The 27,175-nt window shown below is 58.5% G+C and overlaps 1 protein-coding gene across 3 annotated transcripts; it reads left to right on the forward strand.

The window, feature by feature from the left end:
* The first annotated feature begins 9,683 nt into the window (after positions 1 to 9,683).
* On the forward strand, positions 9,684 to 14,434 carry LOC128314164 (uncharacterized). Of its 3 annotated transcripts, none has more exons than XR_008295672.1 (4): positions 9,686 to 10,704; positions 10,947 to 11,675; positions 12,891 to 13,207; positions 13,654 to 14,434. XR_008295672.1 is itself a non-coding variant. In XM_053216036.1 (2 exons), the coding sequence occupies exons 1-2, from the start codon at positions 10,161 to 10,163 to the stop codon at positions 13,151 to 13,153; spliced, it is 807 nt and encodes a 268-aa protein (XP_053072011.1). In that variant the 5' UTR covers positions 9,684 to 10,160; the 3' UTR covers positions 13,154 to 14,434. The 3 variants fall into 3 exon arrangements, 1 of the variants encoding a protein (XP_053072011.1); XR_008295673.1 differs by having other exon boundaries at positions 10,947 to 11,578; XM_053216036.1 differs by lacking the exon at positions 10,947 to 11,675 and having other exon boundaries at positions 9,684 to 10,704; positions 12,891 to 14,434.
* Positions 14,435 to 27,175: the final 12,741 nt, after the last annotated feature.

Consider the following 27,175-nt stretch of genomic DNA (forward strand, 5'->3'; position numbering starts at 1 on the left):
ACCCCTGCCCCAGCCCCCTAGCCCGTGCTGGCCTCCCCTTCACGCCGTTCCTCCCCCTCCCCCGCCCCCAGCACCGCATCCCAGCCCCAGCAGCCAGACGAGCGGTGGGGGGTCAGGCACAGAAACTTCGAGCTGACGCGGGGTGTGGGCACCTCGTGTGGATGCATCCATTCCCCCACGTGAATACCCACGTGAATAACGGTGACACCAGCGCCAGCCTACGGCTGTTGGGGGAGCTGCTGACATGCCAGCACGTCCTAAGGAGTCCCGGTAGCTCGGCCATTACGTGGCGCCGTGCTGTGGCCGGCTGGGTTCTGGCTACGCACCGGGTGCCAGGCCTCGGGTGCTTCTCAGGCAGGGACCCAAGAACGCACCGGAGGCAAAGCAGCGAGTCACGTCCGTGGGCACTGATGCCGTGGGAACAAGACCAGGGCCGGGAGCCCGGCCGGGGCTGCCCTGGCCCTCGAGGAGGGAGCACAGCCCTGGCCTGCAGCCGCCTGCTCCGGGAGGAGCCTCAGCCTGCTGGACCTGCCGGTGCGGCCCTGAGCACAGGCTGGCGGCCGGGAGCAGCGTCCTGGAGCAGCAAAGCCCCTGCCCACGTCCCCGTCAGCCCAGGCGGGAAGGAAAAGCCCCCGGCAGAGAAGACGCAACGTGGTCCACCTGCCTCTGGCCCCGGTGTCAGAGCCGCTCCCTGAGGCGGGGCCCTTACTGAGCAAAGGAAGCCAGCGCCCTCTCCAGAGGAGGCTTGCGGGGTCCTCGCGGCCTCATCAGCCCTCCACGCAGAGCCCTCCCTGGCTCCCCATCCTTCCTGGCCGTCAGGACAAAACACCACACACGGGGGGCTCACACAACACACACTCGTTTCTCAGTCTGGGACCCCAAGGCCAAGGCGGCGGAAGATTCCGTTCCTGGTGAGAGCTCACTGCATCCTCTTGTGGTGGGGAGGGAGGGAGGGGGGGAGAAAGGGACAGAGTGGGGGAAGAGGGAGAGAGAGGGAGACAGAGGGAGAGGGAGAGAAGGAGAGAGAGAGGAAGGAGAGGGGACAGGGGAGAGGGGGAGAGAGACGGGGCAGAGAGAGAGAGAGGGAGAGAGAAGGGGGGGAGACGGTGGGGGGAGAGAAGGAGAGAGATCAAGCCTTCTGTGTCTCTTCTTACAAGGCCACCCACCCCACCACGGGGGCCCCACCCTCATGACCTCATGGAACTCTAATCACCTCCCGAGGTCGGGTTTCACTACACGAATGGGGGGCGTGGTGCACGTGGGGTCCACACCGCCAGTCACCAGCCATCCTACTGGGAGAGTCTCTGTGGCCCCTGGGGAGGCAGCCGGGCCCCTCTCTGGAGGGCATCGCTCTTTCCCGCTCGCACAGGACCCCATGTCTCCCAGGCAGGGGCCGCCGGCAGCTACCTTGAGCGACGTGCTCTGAAGGACAGGCGGGCGGGCCGCGCACAGCAGGCTGGGGACGGCCAGGACATCCATGCAGCCTGACTCCGTCTGGACGGCCGCCCCGGCCTGTCAGGAGCTTGATCCTCCTGTCACGAGCCTGTGCTAATGAGGGCTCAGCAGGAGGGAGCCTGGCCCGCAGCCTCTTCTGAGCGTGACCCATGGCAGCGAGGGGCCGTCTGTTTTTGGACAGCCTGTGGCACTTCAGGACCTCGGGAAAGGAGTCAGAATTCCCACGGGCGTCGTCACACCGTCTGGAGGTGACACGAGAGGGGAGACCCCACGGCTGCGCTGGACCAGACCGCAAAGGAGGGGCCGGGGACACCCGCCCTGGGCTGGGGACCTTTCCTCCTCTTCCCACAGCTGTTGGTCCCTGGGCTGCAGGGGTGCGGGACGGGCGTCCCTCAGAGGGTCATCCCTGGATCTGTGGAGGGCGGCAGGCGTGGGCTGGCCCCACAAGACCCCCCCTGTGCTCCAGCCAGGGTGGCTACAGACCACATCTCCGCCAGCCTGTAGGAGCCACCCTGTGCCCAGGGCTGAGTCTGCATTCAGACCCGGGAAGGAAGGAAGTGCCCCCCGACCGGTCAGCGGTGCCTGGCGGGGGCCCAGACACAGGACAGGGACAGGTGTTTGTCTTTGCCCAGAACGACCTGTCGTTAGACCTGACGGCACCTCTGAGACCCCTCGGCGCCCCGTGTCGGGTGCACCTGTCAGTGGGTGTCCCTGACTCAGCAGCGTGGTCATGGTGGGGGCGCCCAAGGGGCCCGGCGGGTGGCTTCCACAGGTGTGTGCACTTGCCCTGAGGGCAAGGGCACCACGAGGGGTGCGAGACAGCGGGGACGGTCCTCTGTGGTTCCCCACGTGGCGGGCACTTCGGGCCCTTCTCATCATGCTCAAAGACAACGCCTTGGAGAAGCTTGCGGCTTATCTCCCCCTTTCTTCAGGTGGACTTCTGAGTTCTTGATCAAAACCAGATGGTCATGGCCATCAGCAGTGTCCCTACTGAAATAGAAGTGGGGTTGTTAGGAAGCCACAGGCTCCTTGGGGACCCCAGCCCAGGTCGGAACGTTTGCTGCCAGCTTTTCCTCTCTGTCCTACCAGAATCCGTGACAGTAACCCACCGGCCCAAGATGCTTTCACCTCTGTGGACAGAGAAGCCCCACAGAGCAAGTGAACCCGTCCTCCCGCTCGTACAAACTCCTCCCTTGGCAAACCACACAAAATGAGATGCAGGCTGTCACCGGGGTTTTTTTAAAGATTTTTAAAAATGTTTATTTATTTTTGAGAGAGAGACAGAGCATGAGCGGGGCAGGGGCAGAGAGGGAGACACCAAATCCGAAGCAGGCTCCAGGCTCTGAGCTGTCGGCACAGAGCCCGATGCGGGGGCTTGAACCCACGAACCACAAGATCATGGCCTGAACAAAAGTCAGACGCTCGACCAACTGAGCCACCTAGGCACCCAGAAATCAGTGTTTTGGGTTTTTTTTTTTTTAATTTTTTAAATGTTTATTTTTTAGAGAGAGAAACAGAAAAGTCGGGGAGGGGCAGAGAGAGAGGGAGACACAGAATCCGAAGCAGGCTCCGGGCTCCGAGCTGTCGGCACAGAGCCCGACGCGGGGCTCGAACTCACGAACCGGGAGATCATGACCTGAGCCAAAGTCAGTCACTTAACTGACCGAGCCACCCAGGTCCCCTAGATTCTTTTAACCCTAGAAAAACAAAACAATGTTGGCATCGGGGTCCTCTCGCCCTGCCCCCCATAGCGTCGCAGGAATTAGCACCTCACTGCTTTCTCGTGGGTGGGCCACACGCTGTTCCCCCAGCCAGCAGCTGACGGGCTTGGGTTGTTTCTACTTCTTGGCCATTGTGAACACGCTGTAAAGCCCCGTGTGTGAGCGTTCAGGTGAACGTGTGTTTTCTCTCGGGCCTGAACTAGAAACAGGGCGGCTGGATCACAGGGCGACTGAGTCTCATCACATCAAGACTCTCCGATTATTTCCCGCAGTTCCGGCACGGTTTTGTGCCCCACCCGCCGCACGGGAAGGGGCCGATCCCCGCCAACACGTGTCATCATCCAACGTTGGCGTCCGGCCATCCCCGTGGGCGTGACGTGGAAAACCGGTCTCTGCAGGTGCCTTTCCCTGTAGGGACCCAGGTCACATGCCGTGCTCTCGGGCGGCAGGAGCCCCTGCAGCGGGGACGGACTTGGCCTCCCCGGAGGCAGCCTGTCAGCGAGGGATCACGAGGAAGTAAGTGCCCATGTTCAACCCGCCGTTTTTATTCAGATGAGCGATGGTGCCGATGGCAGGTTTCTTCGCGCCTCCCCGTACGGCCAAGGCAGCACCCTCCCTGGCACCCCTTTCTCCATGGTGTGGTCTTCACCAGCCTGTGTGGTGTGCACACAGCAGGTCCTCTATAAACGCCAAGAGCAAAGAGCAGGAACATGAACTGCTTTGACCTCTCCCTGCAACAAAGCAGATGAAAGGACGGGGTTTTGTTGTTCTTTCGTAAGAATCCTTAAAATGCCAAAAGTAAAACGATACAGAAGTGTATGAAGAGAAAGTGAGCAATCTCAGGTCCCGACCTCCCGCCCTTCTCTCCGGGGAGACCCAAACTTTCCGTCGTGTTGCTAATCTTTGTTCCCCTTTCTCTGTGCTCACAAAAAGTGGACACACATTTCCCCGTATGGGTTTTGCTTTTTGTCAAAATGGAATCATTCTGAGCACTTTACTGTAAAGACACTGCTAAAACGTTCGGATTCTCTCTATGTGAAGGACCACTGCCTTTCGAAGTCTGGAGCCGTCCCTGCCTGCGGCACGTAAAAGTAAGCAAGGGGGAATTCAGATTCCAGAATAGAAGGGATGCCTTTACGTGCTGTGAGCCCCAGCCCGTCCCTGTCCCGCCGCTCGGACAGCTGAGGAATAAGCTTCAAACCATGGCTGCAAATGCCTTTCCGACAACTCAGTGCTCAGTTCTTCTCCAGATGTGGTCCTGCGTTTCCCGGCTGAGATTCCCGGGACAACGTTGCAAGTTACAGGACCTGCGCAGGCGGGGCTTGCTGAGGCTGAGCTGGAGAAAGGTGGCCACCCGCGGCCGAGTCCCCCCGCACCCTGCTCCCCCACGTCAGTGCTCAGGGCTCTAGGCTGTAGTCGTTGAGCCGCCTTGCAGCCAACGCTGGGATCCTGACTGCCGGAGGGCCGTGTCATGGAGAGCAGGAAGGCCATTGGGGGTCACCCGGACGCTCCACTCCCCTCCTAGAGGGCAGAGGGGTCTCCGAGCCCACAGAGACTTGGTGAGGCCCAAACATGCCAGGCTCCTCCCCTCCAGACCCTGCCCCAAGCTGTTCCCTTTGGATCTTTGCAAGCGTTTGCCCCAGGTGTGCAAGTCAAGACGGCTTCATCATGCAACTCCAATGGCTTGCAGAGACTAGGAGGTCGGCAGTGGCCGCCGACGGCTGGCGGTGGTTGGCGATGACCCACCGCGTTCCCCAGCAGGGGGTGCCCATCGGGATGAGGGCACAGGCGCAATGGACCCTTGGGATTGTGAGTTTCTCTCTGCAGGGCCGTGAAGAACCTTGCTTTGGATGGAGGCTGAACAAGGCCCTGGGGGGTGACCTGTGGAGGTAACCGCCTGAAACGACCCAAACCCCAGCCCCAGAGAAACGACGGCGGCCGTGACCCTGCCGCGCCGGGCTGGGTGGTAGAGGTGGCTCGTTCTCCCTAATGGCCTGACGGAGGAGGCTGGGGGAGTCTTTGCATCCTCTGGCCTCCGGCTCCCCCACAGCACCTGCCGGCCTACCCGCCCCCTGCCCCGGGGTGTGGTTCTGGAGGGGTGGACAGCCCGGGCAGGCTCCAGGGGAGCATCCTGCTTTCCAGACGGACCATTTCCCATGGGGGGAGGAGTAAGGTCAGGCCACCGCAGGACAGACGGAGCCTCTGAGGCTCTGCACACACTTCACGGCAGGTATCAGCAGACAAGCAGGCCCTCCCTGGGCCACAAAGCCCAAGCCCGTGTGGCTGGACGGCAGGCCTGACCCTGAGTGGCCACCTGCGGGGCTGAGACCCGCAGCACAGGCGGTTGGGTGGGAGGGGGGTCGAGGGGATGCCAGGGTGCACACCCCATGCAGCTCCCGCGTGGGCCAAGAGCAGACAGTGCGGCGGCCGCAGCAGCCTCTGAGGCCTTGGCCAGGGCCCCCATCGGCACTGGGATTCTGACAACCATGTGCGGGCACCAGCTGTGAACCTGCTGACCCTGCAGGGGCAGTTCCCAGGGCTGCGGGTGAGGCAGGGGGCGAGGCGGAAGAGCCCAGGGAGGACTCCCAGCCCTCCCCTGAGCCCCACGGACGGACGGCCCCGGCCAAACAGATGCTGCTGGACAGAGCCTGCGGCCAAGCACAGTGGGCGGCGGAGGCACAACAGCAGGCCGCAGCACCGGATGTGTGGCGATGGGGGGGAGGAGGGAGGGAGGTGCCTGTGGGCGTAGGGAGGACCTGCCCAGATTGGGGGGCCGCATCACAGGACTTGCCCAGATGGGGGAGCATCACAGGACCTGCCCAGATGGGGGGGGCATCACAGGACCTGCCCAGATGGGGGGGCATCACAGGACCTGCTCAGATGGGGGGGCATCACAGGACCTGCTCAGATGGGGGGGCATCACAGGCCCTGCTCAGATGGGGGGCACATCACAGGACCTGCTCAGATGGGGGGGCATCACAGGACCTGCTCAGATGGGGGGGGGCATCACAGGACCTGCTCAGATGGGGGGGCATCACAGGACCTACTCAGATGGGGGGTATCACAGGACCTGCCCAGATAGAGGGAGCATCACAGGACCTGCCCAGATTGGGGGGGCATCACAGGACCTGCTCAGATGGGGGGTATCACAGGACCTGCCCAGATGAGGGGGCATCACAGGACCTGCTCAGATGGGGGGGCATCACAGGACCTGCTCAGATGGGGGGGGCATCACAGGACTTGCCCAGATGGGGGGGCATCACAGGACCTGCTCAGATGGGGGGGCATCACAGGACCTGCTCAGATGGGGGGTATCACAGGACCTGCCCAGATGAGGGGGCATCACAGGACCTGCTCAGATGGGGGGGCATCACAGGACCTGCTCAGATGGGGGGGGCATCACAGGACTTGCCCAGATGGGGGGGCATCACAGGACCTGCTCAGATGGGGGGCACATCACAGGACCTGCTCAGATGGGGGGGCATCACAGGCCCTGCTCAGATGGGGGGGGCATCACAGGACCTGCTCAGATGGGGGGGCATCACAGGACCTGCTCAGATGGGGGGTATCACAGGACCTGCCCAGATAGAGGGAGCATCACAAGACCTGCCCAGATTGGGGGGGCATCAGAGGACCTGCTCAGATGGGGGGTATCACAGGACCTGCCCAGATAGAGGGAGCATCACAGGACCTGCTCAGATGGGGGTGAAGGCAGGGTGGGGGCTCAGGTAGATGAGCTGAGTGTCATCACGGGAGGCTGAAGCCCCTTTGTGAGGGACAGACCCCAAGTCTGAGGTCAACGTGAGTCAAATTGCGCAGCCTGTACAAGTTCCCCCATAGATCATGATGCCCAGGAAAGGCAGGAGGCAGGCAAGGACCCATAGGAAGGCTTAGGGAGCAGAGAGGGACTGTTCCCCGAGAGGATGGGGCCAAGGGGTCTCAGCCGGACGGTTGGATCTCTGCAGCCCGTCCGTTCCCTAAGCAGTGCGCACCTGCCCCTTCCAACCTGCTACAGGCACAAGAAACAGATGAAGGGGCTGTTCTGCAGGGTGCTGTGGCCTCAGACACTGTGCTCTTCCCTGGGCAAGAGGCAGTGGCCCCGAGAGCCTCTGCAGGTCCCCTGCAGGACCACCACACAGAGTTGCATCACTGAGGCCAGCTGTGCCCTCCAAGGTAGCTTCTTTCGGCTTTATAGGGGAGGCTGTGGGTGCCCAGGGTTATCGGATTAGCCCAAGGCCCCACGTCTAGGAAGGGGAGGACCATAGGGACCGTCACAGGCCCGTGTAGGGAGGACCTAATTCAGGGCCTGTGGGTAAAGACTCCTCCAGCCAGGGGTGCTGGTCCTGACCCAGGTCCTGAGCTGTGTCTCCAGACAGGGAGCCCCCAAGTTTCCCCAAGGTTGCTGCAGACATGGGCAAGGGCTCGCCCCCACCCCTCAGAGGCTCCCGGCCTGTAGAGGGAGGCGGGCTGGGTGGTCAGCTGCGGAGGGGGTGAGAGCTGGGGGCACGGGCGGCAGGGGCTGGCGCTCCTGTGAGGCCCCCGCAGCGGCCCCACCCCCGGCACCAGATGGTTCTGGCCACGGCTGACTTCTCCCGGAAGAGCTGACACCTGTCAAGGGGGCTTGTCAGAGAGAAGAGCTGCAGGGGTGGGGGAGGAGGCCAGGCAGGGTTGAGGCGAGGCGGGACACCTGACCTTCCCTGTGTCTCTGCGGAGCAGAGCTGGGAAGTCACCTCATCTACAAACGGATGACTTCGGGGAAAATATTTTTGTCCATTACGAAAGTCATGCATATTTATTATTGAATAAATAGATAAAACAGAAAAAATTTCAAAAGAAAATACCTGTCGACCTTAATCCCACCTCCTAGTGATAATGTTTTCGTGTTCTATTTCCTCATCGTGCTGTGCATGCATTTTTTTGCTTGTTTGTTTTTTTCACAAAGCTGAAATAATTAAAATCACTTAGCGAGGATTAAACAGAGCCACTCGACAATGAATCGTCTGTGCCCACCCTCCGCCCTCCTGGGGCCACACAGAGCTCTCCACTCACAGCCGCTGGGCCCTGAGGGTCGTGTGCCTCGACATCTATATCTCTCCCCCAGAATCAATCTGGGACTTTGTAGCCAGAAGCCAGGGTCTGGAAGGTTTCCAGGCTCGGAGGGTCTCCCTCTCGGTGAATGGGGTCCCTCCTTCAACAGACCCCGTTCTACTTATGCTTTTGGGGGCCCAAGAACAGAGGCTTTGAGAGTTCCATCGAGTTCCACGGGGCAGGGGGTTGGGAGGGAGGAGGGTGGTCAGAGGGAGAGCTGGGAAGCAGGCCTGGTTCCTGGCAGGGGCGGGGGAGGGAATCTAGGATTCTGTTGCTCAGTCCCAGGGCAGGGGACACAGTAGGAGGACCAGCCTTTGAGGAGATGCCAGTCGCAAGGGGGGGACCATGTTTAGATGCCTGTGAACCGTCCAGGCAGAAACGTAGCAGGCGGCCAGACAGAGCGGCCCAGACGGCGCTCGGGGGGACGGCCAGACGTGGGAACACGTGCCCACCTACGGCAATGGAGGCCACAAGCCCTCCGAGGACACGGCCCCGCCGCTCAGGGGGTGTGTGAGGTGAGCAGACAGGAAGAGGCGTGTCTGGAGGAAGGGAGGCCTGTGGAGGAGAGGCCGCACTGGAGGGAAGATCTGCTGTGATTTTCAACATTTTCAAAAGCTCAAGGGCGCGGCAGAGTCAGGGGTGAGAGTCGCGTGAGTTTTTGTTCATTTGTAGATGAAACTATAAAACCCGCCACAGAGAAAAACAGCAGGTCGGATGTAACGGACCCACATGCGCACCCGGGTTCAGAGTGTGCTCTCCTTAGCAAGACATCAAGTGGCACGGTTGTCCTCACACGACCGCGGGGCACGTCTCTGTACTTGTTTTTCTTTCTAATTTTTTTTAACGTTTATTTTTTGAGAGAGAGAGACACACACAGACAGAGGGCGAGTGGGTTAGGGGCAGAGAGAGAGGGAGACACAGAATCCGAAGCAGCTCCAGGCTCCGAGCTGTCGGCACAGAGCCCGACACGGGGCTCGAACCCACGAACCGCGAGATCGCGACCTGAGCCGAAGTCAGATGCTTAACCGACTGAGCCCCCCAGGCGCCCCTCTGTGATCGTTTCGTTACACCTGCGTGTGGACAAGGAAGGGGAAAAAAGCTAAGAGGCAGGGGTGGGTGCTGCTCCGGGTGATTCACGGTGCCCGACGCAGGACGTATCTGGCATCCGGTGGGGACGAGGTTTTATGTGCTCTGCTCTGGACCCCGTGCGCCCCTCATCTGAGGACCCCTGCTCATCTGCCCCAGGACAGCTGTGTGCACCATCTGCACACACACGTCCCTCCCTCCGGGGCTCCTGCTGAGCATGTGTGAAACGCTCTAGACTTTGTCCCAGCCCTGAGACTGTAGCCTTTTCCTCTGTCCCGTCCTCCTTCTCGCTCGTGTCCTGCGTGACTCATTGAATTTGTTGCGGCCATCCGCTCAGGCCGCCACAATAAGGTACCACTGACCGCAGCTTAAAGGGCAGAAATTAATTGTGTCTCTATCCTGGAGGCGGGATTCTGGAGGCTGACACACCAGGGCTCTCCTAATAAGGACACTAGTCACACGGGGCCAGGACCGGAGAAGGGGCCAGCAGGAGCCCGCGGGCTGGCACGGCGGGGTTGGCCGGTGGCCTCCAGCAGGGCCCCAAAGGAGACGTCCCGGGAGTCCCCGTGGAAGGGCCGGCCTCCTCGGGAAGAGCCTCGTGCTCCCAGACACCCCCGGCCGCTCTGCCTGCCGTCCCAGCGAGGCGGCCTCCAAAGGACGCGGTGACGCCCTCGGCACTCAGGAGAGGAGGAGGACGCTCCAGGACAGCCGTGCGCTCAGTCCCCCGGTTACATCGGAGCCTGCCGGGAGGCAGATGAGGGCCGGGCACTCAGGGGGCTCCCGGTGTCCTCTGCCGCCCGGAGAGGGCAGATGAACAGTTGCGTCCCTGGCTCCGACGGGGAAAGGGCGAGCAGCCGAGGGACTGGGACGGAGACCCGGCTCTGCAGACACGTGAGCCGGCCACGCATCCAACGGGAGCCAGTGCGGACAAGGGCACCTCCCGGGGGCCATGCACGGTCCCGGCCAGGTTCACGGTTGAACAAAACAGAGAGCTCTGCCCTGGAGGAGCTCACTGGGCTCCCGGGGAGCCAGAGACCTCGGGGCGTGTCGCCGGCCCAGGCCAACGGTCCTTCCCTGGGAGCCGCCTGCCTGGGGTTACGTGGCGGCCGCTGCAGGAAGCCGAAGTGTGGGCAGCCAGGTGGCCGTCCCGCAGGGGAGGCCGGCCTCCACCCCCGGGTGCCTGGGGCCCCACACAGACCCACGGTCCCCTCCCGCGGCTTACACCTCGCGTGGCAGACAGCACACTTCGCGCCCGTCACGTGGCCGTGTCTGGGGGTCCTCACATTGCTTTCTGGGAAGATCAGACAGACACAGACGGCCCTTGAAGGCCGGCAGATCCTTGAGCGACAAGCTGGTAAGGAGAGGGCGGGAGAGGACAGGAGTGGAGAAGGGCCCCGGGTGGCCCGGCAGCTCCCCCCACCCCGGTGTACCTGAAGCAGGAGCCCCGGTCACAGAAAACCAGGCGTGTTTCCCTGCCTGACTGCGGTCCCCAGGGGGCCCCGTCTGCTCAGCCACTGGAGCCATCGTCCTCGGCCAGGGCCTTCAGAACTTACTTTACACCTAATGGCCCTGCTTACACCTGCTTGCCGATCCCAGGGACGTGATCTTAGGGATGCCGGTCGGTCTGAGTGGTGTCCCCGGGAGGCCGCGAGCCTCAGCGTGCCCCCGGGGCCTCGAGGCCGCGTCTCTGTCCACCTCTGCCGAGCGATCTCTGCCGAGCGACCTCTGGGTTTGTGACCAGAGGCCCCGTTTGCCTTGCACACACATGGGCTCTGGTGCAGTGAGTCAGGAGCCAGGGAGGTGGGGTGCCTCTGACACCAGCGGGGCCACACCAGCCCCTCTGTGGGGACAGCCCTCACCCCACTGTAAGCAACCCTGAGCAGAAGCCCAGTGCTGGCTCCCAGAAAGGAGCGGGTGGGGAGGGAGCCTCAGGGGCAGAACTGTCCCATGTCCCACGGCCTTGGGGCCCCGGGCAGAGGCCCGCATGCCCCCCCATTTCTGATCCCAGACCCACAGCGTCTTTTCCCTGGTTCTCCATGGCTTTCCTGGGTGTGGGAGTCCCGGGACGGAGGGGGTTGGATGGGGGGGACCCTCAGAGTGCCTCCTCCCCCCGCGCCAGCAGCAGGGGGCGCTCGAGCTCAAGAAAGTGCCCACGAGGCCTGAACAAGCGTCTTTCCTAGATAAAGCTAAGGAGGCCCAGCCCTGTGCCCCTCTGTTCGCTGGCGGTGGTGAGTTTGCTGGGGTGCCTGACCGCCCGACTGCTCCGGGTCGATGGGGACGCTTCAGGCCCAGGCTTGTGGGGGTACGTGGTCACATCAGTGCCCAGTAAGGAAGGAGCTCCACCCTGATGTTTGCCTGGGCTGCCCTTAAGAGTGGGGACACTGTGGTCCCAGAGCAGGCCCAACCCCCTAAGATCGGGGACACCGTGGTCCCAGAGCAGGCCCAACCCCCAAGAGCGGGGACACCGTGGTCCCAGAGGAGGCCCAACCCCTAAAAGTGGGGACACTGTGGTCCCAGAGCACGCCCAACCCCCAAGAGTGGGGACACTGTGGTCCCAGAGGAGGCCCAACCCCTAAGAGTGGGGACACTGGTCCCAGAGCAGGCCCAACCCCTAAGAGTGGGGACACCGGGTCCCAGAGCAGGCCCAACCCTTAAAAGTGGGGACACTGTGGTCCCAGAGCACGCCCAACCGCAAAGAGTGGGGACACCGTGGTCCCAGAGCAGGCCCAACCCCCTAAGAGTGGGGACACTGGTCGCAGAGCTGGCCCAACCCCCAAGAGGGGGGACACTGGTCCCAGAGGAGGCCCAACCCCCAAGAGCAGGGACACTGTGGTCCCAGAGGAGGCCCAACCCCCAAGAGCGGGGACACTGTGGTCCCAGGCGAGGCCCAAGCAGCAAAGGAAACCTCTGGTTCACTGGAAGGTGAGAGACAGGTGTGGGGTCTTCACGACGTGTGCTGTCATCCTGGGCTGTCCCCCTGCCCTCACACTGAGGCCCCACCTGTGGGCACTCGCCCAGTCGTGAGTCTGTGTCCACGGGACTCTGGCGTGGCCCCCGGCCACTCCCTGGTGGCCTGGCCAGAGCACAGGGCAGACGGGGGCCGCCTGAGGCAGGCGCATTCTGTGTGGGCTTTGTGCCCACGATTTGCGCAATGTTCCCACGGAGCTCCCTGCCCAGTGGGACGACCGTCATGGGTCTCAGAGAGGAAGCTCAGCCCCAGCGGGGTTAAATGACTTGCCTCAGGGACACAGCCCAGAAGTGGCAGAACTGGGACACAGTCCAGGGCTGTCCTCCCCCTGCACCTGGGTACATGCACCCCGACCTCTCCACTGCTCTGACAGTGCACGAGAGGCTGGGTAGGCGGCCACCGAGGTAGCCTCCAAGGAAAATGGGCTCCTGGGGCTCCAGCCCCCTTCCCTGTAAGAGCGGGGACCAGGCCTGCACGCTGAGCCCCCGGGGCAGCTGTGTGGGCAGAGACGCAGGGAGTGCGAATTCGCAAACCAGTGAGGTGTGGGTCATTACCCACCTGCCCACTCTCAGGTGATTACCCACGGGACCCAGGCCTCTTCCGGACGGGCAGGTCCACGATCATTGCTGTGGCATGTCCTCTGTGCCCCGAAAACGGTAGCCAAGGCCTCCAGCCAGAAGGAATCATGCCGGACGCCAACCACGAACACAAAATGCTTTCGGATCGTCTAACACGCAAGAGAATTCTGTGTGGCCCCCCGGCCACCCAACAGCTTCGTGGCTGGGTGCTGTTTTCCCCACGACGCCTTCCAGCTTTCGGTCCCTGTGAGCTGTGAGACCAGCAGCCATGGAGCGGGCAAGACCCAGGAGGAAGGAGACACGGGCTGCAGGTACCCCCGGGGGCAGGAAGGGGGCAGGCACCCCATGGTCCCTGTCACCCTCTATAGTGAATGTCCAGCTGTCACCCTTGGGCCCTGGCATGTTCCCGTAGGGCTGCTTCCTGGTGACCAGGTCTGGGGGGCCAGCGGGGGGCACGGCTGATGGAGTGCCAGCCCCAGGGTCAGACCGCCGCCCCCGTCCCTGTAACCCCACCGGCCCTGGCCGAGGACCGGGCCTCTCATCGTACGTGGGCCCCTGTGAGCATGGGGTGACCCCTGACGAGGTCACCATGCCTGCCTGGCCCCGGCCGTGGCCTGCTTTGAACGGGGCTAAAAACGGCTGCGGCTGCTGGGCACCAGGCGGCCAGCCAGGGAGGCCAGCTCAGGGCGTGGGCGAGGCTGCGGCCTCCGACCCCGGCGCTCAGCTCCTCCTAGAGACCCCCCCCCCCTGTCCCCAGGGAGCCTCCTCTTCCGGCCTGCAGGTCATTGGGAACATGTTGCCTGGGGGTTCGGGACCACCACGCACCGAGGCCCCACGGCAGCCAGACCTGCCGCCCCGCCCCGACTGCCGTTGTTACGTCTCACGGGCCATCGCACGGGAGACACGTGGCACTGAAGCTGTTACCAAATATTCGACAGCTAAATTTGCACTGGAGTGATCTGCCTGCTTTTCTGTAAACACGTCACAGGGGAAGAGGAGTGATTCCCGCCCCCCTGTGCCGCAGGCAGACTCAGCGGCCTCGTGGGGCCCCGTGGCGCCCCACGCGAAAGGGGGAAGCCCCAAATCAGTTAGAACTTAGTGACGGGAAGAGGTCGTCCCTTCCCACCCACATCCACAGGCCCAGGCGTGTCCAGGAGAGAGTCCCCTCCTCCGCCGTCCCCCCTCCAGGCCCCTGTCTTTCCGCGTGCCCACTGAGGTCCTGGACCAGCTCCTTGGAAGTACCTGCTCCGGGTGGCCCTCCGGCCTCGCCCTTGGCCTCCAGCCAGCTGGGCCCGTGCTGGCCCGACACTCCCATGGTCCTCCTGTCCGCACCTCTGCTCGCACCCAGCAGACCCGGCCCACCCCAGGCAGTCCCCTCCAGCTGCTCTGCACCCCCCCCCGCCCCCCTGTAACTCATCCCACTCCTGAGCCTGGCCCCCCACTCCCCGCGGACTCTTGTCCGACCCAGACCCGTGGGGCGGGCCGCAGCCCCACCTGCTGGAGCTGGGAGCCCGGCCCCCCCGGGCAGGGGGGCTGCTGGCCGGAACAGGAGCTCCGAGTCAGGCCTGGCTGTCTGTCCCTGGGCCTGAAGGGCTGCTGACGGGAGGCAGCTGGTTTCCAGCGACAGGCGGCCTGGAGTCGATGGCACCTGTCATCATTTCCGCCCTTCCATGCTCCCCACGGGGCTGCAGGAATCTGCCAGCTCAGACCTGCGGCTGGGGCCGGGGGCTTCCGGGGCGCACATGTCCCACGGTCTCGCTGCACGAGGTTGCCCCTGGAGCCGGGCCCCGGGGCTGGGGTCCCCTGTCCCCAGGCCCGGCGGGGAGGGTGGTGGACACACTCTGAGCCCCGCCCCCCGGGAACATGCCGGGGGTCAGTTGCCCTCCGCAAGAACTCACTAGTTTCGCAGCCTCCGTCTGGTCCCCATGCCCGATTTTCTGTGGCCACATCTGGAAGATGGGCGTAGCTTGTTGACGTGGGGGCCTCAGTACAAGCCTCCCGAAAGTGCCCCTCCCATCAGCTCTGGCTGCTTCTTTTCTGTCGGCATCCCTTCCCCCGCACCCCCAGCCTGCCCCCGCCCCACACGGGAGCCCCAGAGGCGCTCCCCCACTGCCTAGACGAGGCCGGATTCTGGGACAGGCGACGGACGAGGATCGGCCTGGGGGTCCAGCCTCAGCGAGGACTCCTGAGCCAGGAGGCACAGTGGGGTCTTCCCTGCTGGTCCTGAACATGCGTGAATGTCTGGCAGTCCCCTGGCTCCCCTCACCCAGAGGCCCGACACCCCCGTGGCAGGTCGGCAGAGCAAGCAGGGAACCTCGGGCGGGAGGCCCGGCGAGCACAGGTCACTGTCTTCCCCCGGCCTCGTCCTCAGTCTCCAGGATGACCCCTGGGACCGTCCAAGCTCCCGTCTCCTCTGCGCCCGGCCTTGGAGAGACTTCACGTAAATGAGGAGGGGGTCTGGCGACGCTCTTTCTGCTTCCCCCCAGGGAAGAGACCATTTCCTTACTCTTTTCCTCCTGTTAGTCCTTTTTCTTAGAAGAACATTGTAAGATTTTCTTTTTTTGGGGCCTCAGAAGATAGTTCCCTAAGAGTCCACACTCTAAATGCTGATTTTTTACAGCAACACCAAGATTTCTCACCACCAACTTGATCAGCCGTCGGGTTCATTGCTCCCGTCTGCGCCCAAGTGGTAGGGACACCTTCTTGGTGACCTCATTTAACAAAGCATTTACGGGGCTCCGGAGCAAGAGGGACCTGCGGGCGGGCGGGAGGACCACGGGAGCCTTGCCCCTTCCTCTCCCCCCTACGCCCCCTCAAGGCCATTTCCATTCTTCGGGGCGTTCTCTGTCCACTGGTCCTCTTAGAAAATACAAGAAGCACACGCACACCCACAAAGCCCTCTCCGCACCTTGCTTGGCTCCGATGTCACGGCACACGGGTCCTCATGCTGTCCCTCGAGCCCGCCACCCCCCACCCCCACCATGGCCGCAGCGCACTCCTGGGAAGGTCAGCCAGGGTTTAGTCAACCGACGTCCTGTGACGGGCATTTGGGATTCTCAGCCTTTGCTCCCCCCGCGCACAACCCCAGCGAAGGCCTTGGCGTGACGGACCCTGTTCCCTCCAGAGAAGGCACCGTTTTGCTTTCCCACCCGAGATCAGTGACAAGACCTGGATGGCCAGTCTCGCCAACGTAATAAATGGTTCAATCCTTGGATTTTTGCCGATCTGATAAGTGAGAGAATATCAGTGGCGTTTTATTTCACGTTGCCTTGACGTGACCAAGATGGGGCACCTGTTCATGTATTTGAGAGACATTTGCCCTCTTTTTTCTGCACAAACTGCTAATAACTTTCACCTGTTTTCTTACAGCTCGTGGGACTTTTTCTTGGTTGTCGGGGACTTCTTGTGTGAGCGATTTGAGTCCTGCAAGGATTTTGTGGCTTGCGGTGTATTTTGCCACACGAATGTGTTAATTTAATGTAGGCAAATTTATTCGTCTTTGCTCGATTGCTTTTGGGTTTCGAGCCATAGTTATCAAAGCTTTTCTCTGATTTAGGTGGCAAAAGTCATCCAGTGTTTTCCCAGCACGTGGCATGATTTCGTCTCAGATTCACCCGCGTCTGTGGACATAGCTCCAGCCTGGCTCTCCAAGTGTCCCAAAGCCGTTGACCAAAAAGCTCATCTTCTCCTCTGTCACCTCACCCTCTCCCCGGTCACCTCACCCTCTCCCCGCTCACCTCACCCTCTCCCCGCTCACCTCACCCTCTCCCCGGTCACCTCACCCTCTCCCCGGTCACCTCACCTTCTCCCTGTTCACCTCATCTCCTCCCCGGTCACCTCCCTTTCTCGCTGGTCACCTCACATTCTCCCCAGTCGCCTGAGAAGCCACCTTGACCACATTCCACATGCTGCGGACCTATTTCTGGGTTTTCTACTCTGTTCCACGTTCTATCTGTCTATTAACAAACTAATGCCACACGGTTCAATCAGAGAAGCCGTATAATATGTGCTGTATCTGGTCGACTAACCCATACCTCCACCTTCTTTTCCAGGCATTTCCTGGCTATTTATTCCTCTCTGTGAAAGAAAAAAAACATTGAAAAGTGCCTGGTCTACTGGACAAACACCAAGTCCCCTCATTTCTCCCGGTCCCCCGTACGCTGTCCCCACGACTGTCTCTGCATGGCAAGCTCTTGTTCTTTGAGACCCAGCACAAACATCCCATCCCCTTCGCCCGCAACCACTAAGCTCCATGCACACGGACCTTTGTCCCATCCCTTGAACAAGCCATCTCCGTCCCTGCCTGTGGCCTCTGTGTGTGTTGACTCTTCTGCCCGGAGCCTCCCCTGCCTCAGACTTTCCCATTAATGGCTCCTCCTCGTTTGAAACTGAGCTCAAACACTACCTCCCCGGAGAAATCATCCCTGGCTCCCAGACTTTCACATCTGTTATTCTGTTTCATTTTCCTCGTGGTGCTTTTCTGTATGTAAAATTATTTTACACGTTTGTTTTATGTTATATACACTAGAAGGTGAGATCTAGGAAAGAACTGACTTACTTTGTCCTGTTCTGTGGTGAAGCCCCAGCATCTAGAAACATAGGGGTGAAAGGAGTTCAATAAACAAACAGCTTTGGGCAATGGATGGATGGAGGGAGGGAGGGAAGGAGGGATGGATGGATGGAGGAATGGAGAGATGGAGGGATAGGCAGGTGGATGGATGGATGGATGAGTGAACGAGTGGACAGATGCGTAAACAGATTGGTAGATGGAGTCTGCTCTTACTTCCCAAGCAGTTAGTCACCCTTCCTCTGTGCTCCCAGAGCACTCCAAACACCTCACCATTACATAGCCTATGGAAAGTGTTTAACACCTGTACCCAATCTACTTGGATATAAGATTTGTGAGGGCAGAAGCTGTCTCTGATTGTCTCTGTCCCAGCTCAGAGGAGGTGGTCAGCAATGAATGCGGGTGAGGTGACAAGGCCACACGCCATAGCACAAGGCAGTGTCTGGGGATCAAGGTTCTGAGGGGCTGGTGTGGTGCCTGGGGTACCACAAGGTGCTGTATGGGACCCCAGGGCCATAGGTCTCTGGAGCCTGTGGTCCCAGCCTGTTCTGTCTGGAGCCCTGAGCTACTCCTTCACCATGACTTTGGCAGGATGAGCACATTCTGGCTACTAAGCATGGTTTCTGGCATCACCTTCCCAGTCCCGACACCAGGGCAGCTGCTGAAGGAGCAGACAAGGGTAAGCGGGCTGAGGGGTCACACAGGTCTGTGCTTCACAGGCTCAGCCGCTGAGGGTTTTGAGATTCTACCTTTCTGGATACCGAGCTGAGAGTCAAAACCAGATGGTGACGCCCACTCCTAGAGGTGCGCTAAGGACTAAATCAGGTAACGCAAGTCAGACCTTGGGCTCATCTTTGGAACGTAGTAGCGACTCAAAGGTGGTTGTCCCCTTCCTTCCCTTCTGTCCCTTCACTCCTCTGTCTTATTTTCGTATACGGCAAACAACTGAGATGCAATTAACACGCTACACATTTCACCGACTAATGTGCCTTCTGTCTGCATAGATTCACTTATTTTAGACGTTACCTATAAACAAAATCATGCAGTATGCGCTTCTTGGCGACTGTCCTCTTTCTGTAGTGTATATTCAAGGTGCGTTCCTGTTGAGACGTGTCGGCCCCCCATCCCTGTTTTACTGCCAGATGATGCTTGTTGTCTGATGCCACATTTTATTTACTCATTCACTAGTTGCTGGGCAATTGGGCTGTTTCCATTTCTGGCTTATGATGAATAACGCTGCTGCGAACATTCTATGTAGGTCTATGTGTAGGTATACGTTTCCCCTTTTTTGGGGGGTTGTATATAGACATCTGGATCTTAGGACAGCCCTGTGTTTAAGAATTGGAAGAGCTCTTGGGCACCTGGGTGGCTCAGTCGGGTAAACGTCCGACTTCGGCTCAGGTCACGATCTCACGTTTCGAGAGTTCGAGCCCCGTGTGGGGCTCTGCACTGACAGCTCGGAGCCTGGAGCCTGCTTCGGATTCTGTGTCTCCCTCTCTCTGCCCCTCTGCTCACACTCTGTCTCTCTCTCTGTCTTTCTCTCTCTCTCAAAAATAAATAAACATTTAAAAAAATTAAAAAGGAAAAGATCTGGAAGAGCTCGCAAACTTTCCAAAGCAGCGGCAGCCTTTTGCCTTCGTGTCAACAATATCTTAGAGTTCCGGTTTCGTCACGTCCCTGCCCACAGCCGTGGTAGCCATCCTGTCGGTAAGAAGGGGCCTCTCGCTGGGGCTTTGATTTGCACTTCTTTAATGGCCAGTGACGTTGAGCACCTTGTCATGTGACTCTCAGTCGCTTGGACGCCTTCTTTGGCAAAATGTCGACTCTGATCTTTTGCCCAGTTTTTAATTGGGTGACCCATCCTTTTGTTGTTGAGTTGTTAAGAGCTGCTTACACGCCCTGGGCGCAAGTCCTTCCTCAGATGTACGACTTGAAAATCCCTTTTCCATTCTGTGGGTTGTCTCCTCGCTTTCTGGATGGTGCTGTTTGCAGAACAAAAGACTTCGATAAAGTCCCATGCACCTCTCCTTCCTTGTGCCACCGGTCTCTTTGCTGTCTTATCTAAGGAAGTGTCGTCTACTCGGGGGCACAGAGATCTACTCCCAGATTTTTGTCCAGGAGTTCTGTGGTTTCAGCTCTCGCATTAGGTCTGTGATTCATTTTGACTTAAATTTTCTGCCCGATGTGAGGAAGCCTCCTTCTCTCCCACGTGGACATCCCACGGTCCCGACGCGTTTGCCGAAACAGTCTTTATTTTCCTTAAAGGACTTTCTCCCCACTGATTCTCAAAGTAATGTACACGTTTTTATAGAACACTTGGACACTTCGGACAACACAAGGAAGACAATGCAAGTTACCATGAATCTGTCATCTGGAGACATTTCAGAGCACATCACTTGGAGGTGGAAGGTTTTGCGTAAAATGAGACCATCTCTCATGTTGCGGGACAAGTTTCGGTCATTTTAAAAGGCTCCGTTGTACCCTAGTGGCTGGATTTGCCACACCCTCACTCCCAGAGTATTGAAATTTTGGGTTGTTTTTAATATCTTGTTACGATAATCACTGCTCTTATTAACGGACCAGACATGTCCTGTAAAACAAGAAGACGACTAAACCAGGGCAACTTGGTAAATTCATTTAAAATAAATAATATTGTAGGGGCGCCTGGGGAGCTCAGTCAGTTGAGCGTCTGACTTCGGCTCAGGTCGTGATCTCAGCGCTCGTGAATTCAAGCCCCACGTTGTGCTCTGTGTTGACAGCTCACAGCCTGGAGCCTGCTTTGGATTCTGTGTCCCTCTGTCTCCTCTGCCCCTCCCTCGCTCATGCTCTGTCTCTCTCTCACTCAAGAATAAATGAAACATTTTTAAAAATTAAAAAAAAAAGTCTTACAGCTCTGATACTTACACATAATATCTTTTTTTTTTTTTTTTAATGTTTATTTATTTTTGAGAGAGAGAGTGTGTGAGCAGGGGAGGGGCAGAGAGAGAAGGAGACACAGAATCCAAAGCGGGCTCTGGGCTCCGAGCTGTCAGCACAGAGCACGACGCGGGGCTCGAACTCACGGACCGTGAGATCATGACCTGAGCCGAAGTCGGACGCTCAACCGACTGAGCCACCCAGGCGCCCCCATAATATCTTTCTTAATCTGATTTGTGCCCCTTGCTTTTGGTTACATTGCTATTAAGCATAAACAGATATTCGGTTTGCATACAGTTGTATCTACTGTGATTTTCTGTTTCTCCTTTTGTTTTAAAATGGGTTTATGCTTCATCACACGTAACCGTTCAGTCCTGCGATTCACTTTGCTGTACGACATTTTCCTTGGCTTTTCCCTCCTTTCAAAACGTCTAATTTGATAACCCGTCTATTCATCTTTCTCTTCTGCGTTGACTAGCCGTCTTTGGCTTCATTATCATTTTAATTGCTTGTGTGCCGCGACGTCTGCCCTCCCGACCCTTCTGTCTGTCCCGCACCAGCCCCACGCTGGCCTCTGCATCGATCCGGCCAGTGCGCCTGCTTCTTAAATACATTTACGTTTGGGCAGGTCATGGGTGCAAATGGTGCCGAGCCCAGGAGAAAACACCCTCGAGGGCCAGCCCGGTGTCTGCCCCTGGCTTCTAGCTGCACAGATTCCCCAGGATCACAGACAGTCTCCGTTCTCGGGGCCAGCCTTCCTCGTGGGGGGTAGGGGGTGGCATCGGTGCCTATTGGCTCTTCCAGGGTAACCCAGCGCCGTTTCAAGTCCCCACGGCTCCCGGCCCCAGGAGAATGGAGAGGAAGCTGTGCGTTCACAGAGAGGAGCGGGCGTCTGCACCCTCCCCGCGGACCTCCCTTTGCAGCTCCCATGGGGTTGGAAGTTTTCCCCGTGGGGGTTCGAGAATTTTCTGCGTCAGGCTTTTCCTAGGTGACTTGTTTTTATGGCTTAAGTGGGATTATTTTCTCTCCCTCTGCGTGGAAGCTATTTCTGGTCCGTGGGGAAAATAGGTACACGGGGCAGACAGAAATGGGTAGACGTCCTCTGCGCAGTCGTGTTTAGGGACCAAGGATTCCACCGGGAGGATTTTTTAAGCGCACTTTCTGCGAGGGCCGACTAGGTAAGTCGCTTAGAGGAGCAAGACCACGCGGTGTTTAACCGGCTTTCGTGGCTTTCTCACGTCCGGCTTCGCGCACCTGGCCTCGCCAGGGAGGGTGGCCGCCTGCCAGTCCCCGTGTGCCTCTGTGGTTCTCGCCGGCCCCCGCCCAGGGCCCTCTGCAAGTGCCGCTCCCAGTGACAGAAGCTCTTGGCCCACAGCCTCCCCCCCTTCCCCCCCGGCCTGGCTCTGCGGGGGGCACTGGGGGGACGCACACACCCCATGGGGACTCGGGGAGGACGCGGCCATGGCTGGACCGCAGGGGGTGTGCGGGGAGGGCGGCAGGCACGCGCGGCTGGGCACCCGAGTGAGCTTGTCCGTACCTTCCAGAGGGGTCCCTCTCCCCACCCCACAGGCCCCGGCGGCCCACAAGCAGGGCAGTGGGGAAGTGGGCCACGTGGCTCTCCTGGGGAGGGGAGCTCAGCCTGCAGGGAGGGGGTCTGACCTCGGGCTGGTGCTGCAGACTGGATGGGGCCCCTGGACTGGGAGGGAGCACCCCCCACCCCTACACCCCCTACCCCCACCCCCACACACCCCCCAGCCACTCCCCCCACCCCACTAACACACCCCCACCCCCCACCGCACACTCCACCCCCCCACACACTCACATCCCCACCCCCTACACACCCCACCCCTCACACACAAAGCCCACAGGCCAAGGCATAGAGGACTCGCTTTTTCTACCCCACCCCAGTCTCTGCAAACATCCCTTTCTCCCCACATCCGGGCTGGGGACCTGGGTGCCCACTTGGCTTCTCTCCCAGCCTCGGGGTAGCAAGGGCCCAAAGCAATTCCAGGCGCTCACGACACCCGCGGCCCGGCCGCCTCCCTCCACAGACAGGGGGCCGGCTACATGTATGTCTCTTCCCAGGGTCTCCCCCTCCAGGGCCCCCACCCCAAACCGCACGATCCCCCATCTGCCCTCCCAGCAGGGGGGTCGCTTGCTGTGAGCTCACCGACAGGCCCCTCCTGCTGCAGGGAGCCTCTGCGTATCAGTCAGGCTTCCCCGGGTCGTGCTGCAGTAACAAAGGACCCCATGAGCTCCTAGCGGCTTAGCCACCAAACATGTATTTCTGTTTTCTTAAATTTTTTTTTGTTTTGCTGACAGGTGCACTCCTTAATCCCCATCCCCTGTCCCCTCATCGTCCTACCCACCTCCCCTCTGGTGACCATCAGTGTATTCTCTATAGTTAAGAGTCTGTTTCTTGATTTCTCCCTCCCTCTCTCTCTCTCTTCCTTTGATTGTTTGTTTCTTAAGTTCCACATAAGAGTGACATTGTATGGTGTTTGTCCTTCTCTGACTTACTTCACTTAGCACAATACTCTCTAGATCCATTTGTACTGTTGCAAATGGCAAGATTGCATTCTTTTTGATGGCTGGGTAATATTCCGTTGTATACATACACAACATCTTCTCTATCCATTCATCACTCGATGGACACTTGAGCTCTCTCCAGAGTTTGGCTAATGTAGACAGAGCTGCTATGAACATCGGGGTGCATGTATCCCTTTCAATTGGTGTTTTCTTATTGTTTGGGCAAATACCCAGGGGTGTGATTGCTGGGTTGTAGGGTAGTTCTATTCTTAACTTTCCGAGGAACCTCCACACTGTTCTCCAAAGTGGCTGCACCAGTTTGCATTCCCACCAACAGTGCACAAGCGTTCTTTTTCCTCCACACCCTCACCAACACCTGTTGTTTCTTGGGTTGTTGATTTTAGCCATTGTGACAGGCGTGAGGTGGTATCTCATTGTGGTTTTGATTTCTATTTCCCTGATTATCAGCGATATTGAGCGTCTTCCCATGCGCTTGTTGGCCATCTGGATGCCTTCTTTGGGGAAATTTCTACTCAGGGGGTTTGAGTTCTGTAAGTTCTTTACATAATTTGGATACTAACCCTTTATCAGATATGTCATTTACAGGTAACTTCTCCCGTTCCGTTGGTTGCCTTTTAGTTTTGTTGATCATTTCCTTCACTGTACGGAAGATCTTTGTTTTGATGTAGTCCTAATTTATTTTTGTTTTTGTTTCCTTTGCCTCAGAATACAGGTCTGGAAAAATGTTGGTATGCCCAGTGTTGGAGAAATTACCACTTGTGCTTTCTTCAAGGATTTTTATGGTTTCAGGTCTCACATTTAGGCCTTTAATCCACTTTGAATGTGTATTTGTGTATTTTGTAAGAAAGTGGTCTGGTTTCCTTCTTCTGCATGCTGCTGTCCAGTTTTCCAAGCACCATTTGTTGAAGAGACCGTCTTTTTTTCCCGTTGGATGTCCTTTCCTGCTTTGTTGAAGATTAATTAACCTTATAGCTGTGGGTCCCTTTCTGGGCTCACTATTCTGTTCCATTGACCTGTGTGTCTATTTTTGTGTCGGCACCATATTGTTTTAACTACTACAGCTTTGTAGTATGGCTCCAAGTCTGCAATTGTGATGCCTCCAGTGTTGTTTTCCTTTTTCAAGATTGCTTTGGCTCTTTGGGGTCTTTGGTGGTTCATACAAAATTTAGGATTGCTCCTTCTAGCTCTGTGAAATAGGCTGCTGGTATTTTGATAGGGATTGATTGCATTAAATGCGTAGCTTGCTTTGGGCGGTACAGACGTTTTAACAACATTTGTCCTTCTAATTTCCGAGCGTGGACTGTCTTTCCATTTCTCTGTGTCTTCTTCAACCTCTTCCATCCGTGTTCATAGCTTTCAGAGTACAGGTCTTTTCACCTCTTTGATATGGTTTATCCCTAGGTGTCTCATTATTTTTGGTGCAATTTAAATGGGGTTGTTTTCTTAATTCCACTTTCTGCTGCTTCATCATTATTGTATAGAAATGCAACAGATTTCTGCACATTGGGTTTATATCCTGCAACTTTACTGAATTCGTTTATCAGTTCTAGCAGCTTTTTGTTGGAGTCTACAGGATTTTCCATACAGGGTACCCTGTCATCTGCAAATGGTGATGCTTTACTTGTTCCTTACCAATTTGGATGCCTTTTATTTCTTTTTCTTGCCTGATTGCTGTGGCTAGAACTTCTAGTACTATTTTGAACAAAAGTGGCTAAGAGAGGATGTCCTTGTTTTATTCCTGATCTTAGAGGAAAAGCTCTTAGTGTTTTACCACTGAAGATGATGTTAGCTATGGATTTTTCATAGATGGCCTTTATTATGGTGAGACATGTTCCCCCAGACCTACTTTGTTGAGGGTTTTTATCATGAATGGATGTTGCACTCGGTCAGATACTTTTTTCTGTGTCTATTGAAATGACCATGTGGTTTTTATCCTTTCTCTTGTTGCTGTGATGTGTCCCATTGATTGGTTTGCTTTGGAACCGTCCTCACATCCAGGGAACAAAAAACGATGTATTTCTTACGCAGCCTACAACCCTAGTAGGGGTAGGGGGTGTGTGGCGCTTGGCTCCACTCTGGAACCCAGGCTCACGGGGTCCCACCACCTCAACACATGGTACATGGCTGCTGCAGAGACAGACACAGGCCAGCCCCCGTCATGCATGCTTCAGACACGTATCGTATCGCCTCTACTCAAGTCCCTCAGCTGCAACTGGCCCCAAGCTCCCTCCTAATCAGAGGATAGAGAACCCCTGCGCCCACTCCTCCAGAGCAAGGACGATGGTCCTTATGGCTGTGTCCTTATGTCCCAGAACCATGCTGATGTCACTGGACACTTGTTATGTGAACTTCAGCCCTATTCTTTGCAAAGCTGGACAGAGACCAATGGGGAGCTGTGGCCAGGCTGCTGTGGCCCTTACACTTCTCTCCCCACCACCCGTGGCCAGTGGACAGAACCAGGCCATGGCCAGACTTGTCTGCCCAGGAGTAGAGGCCACCCCTGATGTGAGGGCAGCCAGGGTGGGGGCAGGGATGGAGAACACAGCTCACTACACAGGCCGTCAGGGCAGCTAGAGGAGAGGAGAGAGGGAGGGGGAGAGAGAGTGAAGGAAGGAGAGGAAGATGAAGGGGGAGAGAAGGAGGGGGAAGGATGGAGGGGAAGAGGGGGAAAGGGGGGAGGGAGGCACTGGCAGTGTTGAGTGGGCCAGGGCTGCTCCTGGACATGAGCAGACGTCCCCCCCGCCCAGTGCAGGGGCAGAACATGAGGCCCCCCTCACAGTGGTCACGGCTCCCGCTCAGGTGGTGACCTAGGGGCTACTCCATTCAGTGAGAGGCAGACCTTGGTCTTTAGAACGAGGCCAATGCCTGCTGGCCTGCCCAGCTTCCACCGTGTCAGCACCTGGCGTGGCGTGGATGCCACACGTTTTGACCGTGGGGCTGTGGCCCTCGGAGGGCACCGTGCCAGGTGAGCAGGCTCTGGGTTTGAGAGTATGGACGAGGCTGGCCTCGGCCAGCAAGAGGGGGAACGGGGTGGCCACCTGCCTGCACAGAGCCCTGCGTCACGTCCTGTGACCCGAGGACAGCTCCATTTCATCCCTAACCTGTCTGGGGGAACCCCGGACGGAGCCAGCTTGGGTACACTTTGCCCTGTGGTGCTCAAGGCCAGTGGGGGAGAGGCCCTGCCCTTCTCCCACGGGGAGACCCACAGGAGCGTGTCCCAAAGCATACAAGCCTAGAGGCGATGGGAGGCTGTGGGGACCGCATGAAGGCTGACGAGCTGGTAAGCACCCTGGAGAGCTGCCTGGAGGCGGCGGCCTGGAAGTCAGGCTTGGTGGATGGGCTAGATCCCAACGGTTGGTTGAGGCAGAGCATTTCTGGCCTCCATGACCTTCCCTCTGAGGGCCTACTCCCCAGGCCCCAGCCCCTTGCCTCCGCCCCTGACCCCGCTGTGGCTCCATGCCCTCCTGCCGGGAGCTGATTAGGCCCAGCTCCTTGCCTCCTGCACTCCAAGGGCTTGGCTCGTCTGTTTTTATTATGGTGTAAGAGCTTCTAGAAGCTTCAAACGGTCCCATGTGGTTTCACTTACTTGTTGGCCCTGAAGACAGATGTGTGTTTACAGATTCCAGAAGAAATCCACCCTGGAACACGTCAAAGAGGACCCTACCTGGGAAGCAAGGCCACTGTCTTGGAGAGCCTACAAATGGGGGTCCAGGGGAGCTCCAGAAGCCAACACAAACAGCAGTTCTGAGAAGGGCTTGGAGCCACTCCGGGGGGTCAGCCTCCGGCCCGGCCCTCCCCTGCCCGTCTGCACGGGGGCGGCCCGGTCTCCCCAGCTCTGCCTGGAGAAGGCCGAGTGGGTGGCCAGGGCCAGGCCGTGGTGGTTCTGCCTGCGCCGGGGGCTGTTCTTCTCGGAGGGTCCAATCTGGCCCCGGGCCACCCTCTCCAGACCCTCTGTCCTTTCAGAAGTACGAAGACACTGGCTTTTGGCACGCTGCCCTGAGGCATGCCTCTCTGGGCTTTTAGAAGTCGGACAATCCCCTACAGGGGCCCTGGGCTTGGTGCCCAGAGGTCAGGCCCTGCCCGCCCCCCCATACATGTTCCTTGGTGGTGGAAAGCCCCTTGGGCTCTCTGCTGGGGGCGGGGGTCACGCTGGGGTGACCTTGCCTTCCGCCACAATCCCTGATCCTCCTGCTGAGGGCGGGCCGCTCCATCCAGTGGCCAGGATCCAGGAGCTACAAGGAGCCAC

This window comes from Acinonyx jubatus, chromosome C1 (genome assembly GCF_027475565.1).
Source record: "Acinonyx jubatus isolate Ajub_Pintada_27869175 chromosome C1, VMU_Ajub_asm_v1.0, whole genome shotgun sequence".
Taxonomy (NCBI): domain Eukaryota; kingdom Metazoa; phylum Chordata; class Mammalia; order Carnivora; family Felidae; genus Acinonyx; species Acinonyx jubatus.

Excerpts from the sequence above, each read along its gene's own strand:
- LOC128314164 (XM_053216036.1), top strand. The coding sequence starts at position 10,161 with ATGAACAGTTGCGTCCCTGGCTCCGACGGGGAAAGGGCGAGCAGCCGA. Across the intron at positions 10,705-12,890 it reads GATCCTTGAGCGACAAGCTG|GTGATTACCCACGGGACCCA; the intron begins GTAAGGAGAGGG and ends GCCCACTCTCAG.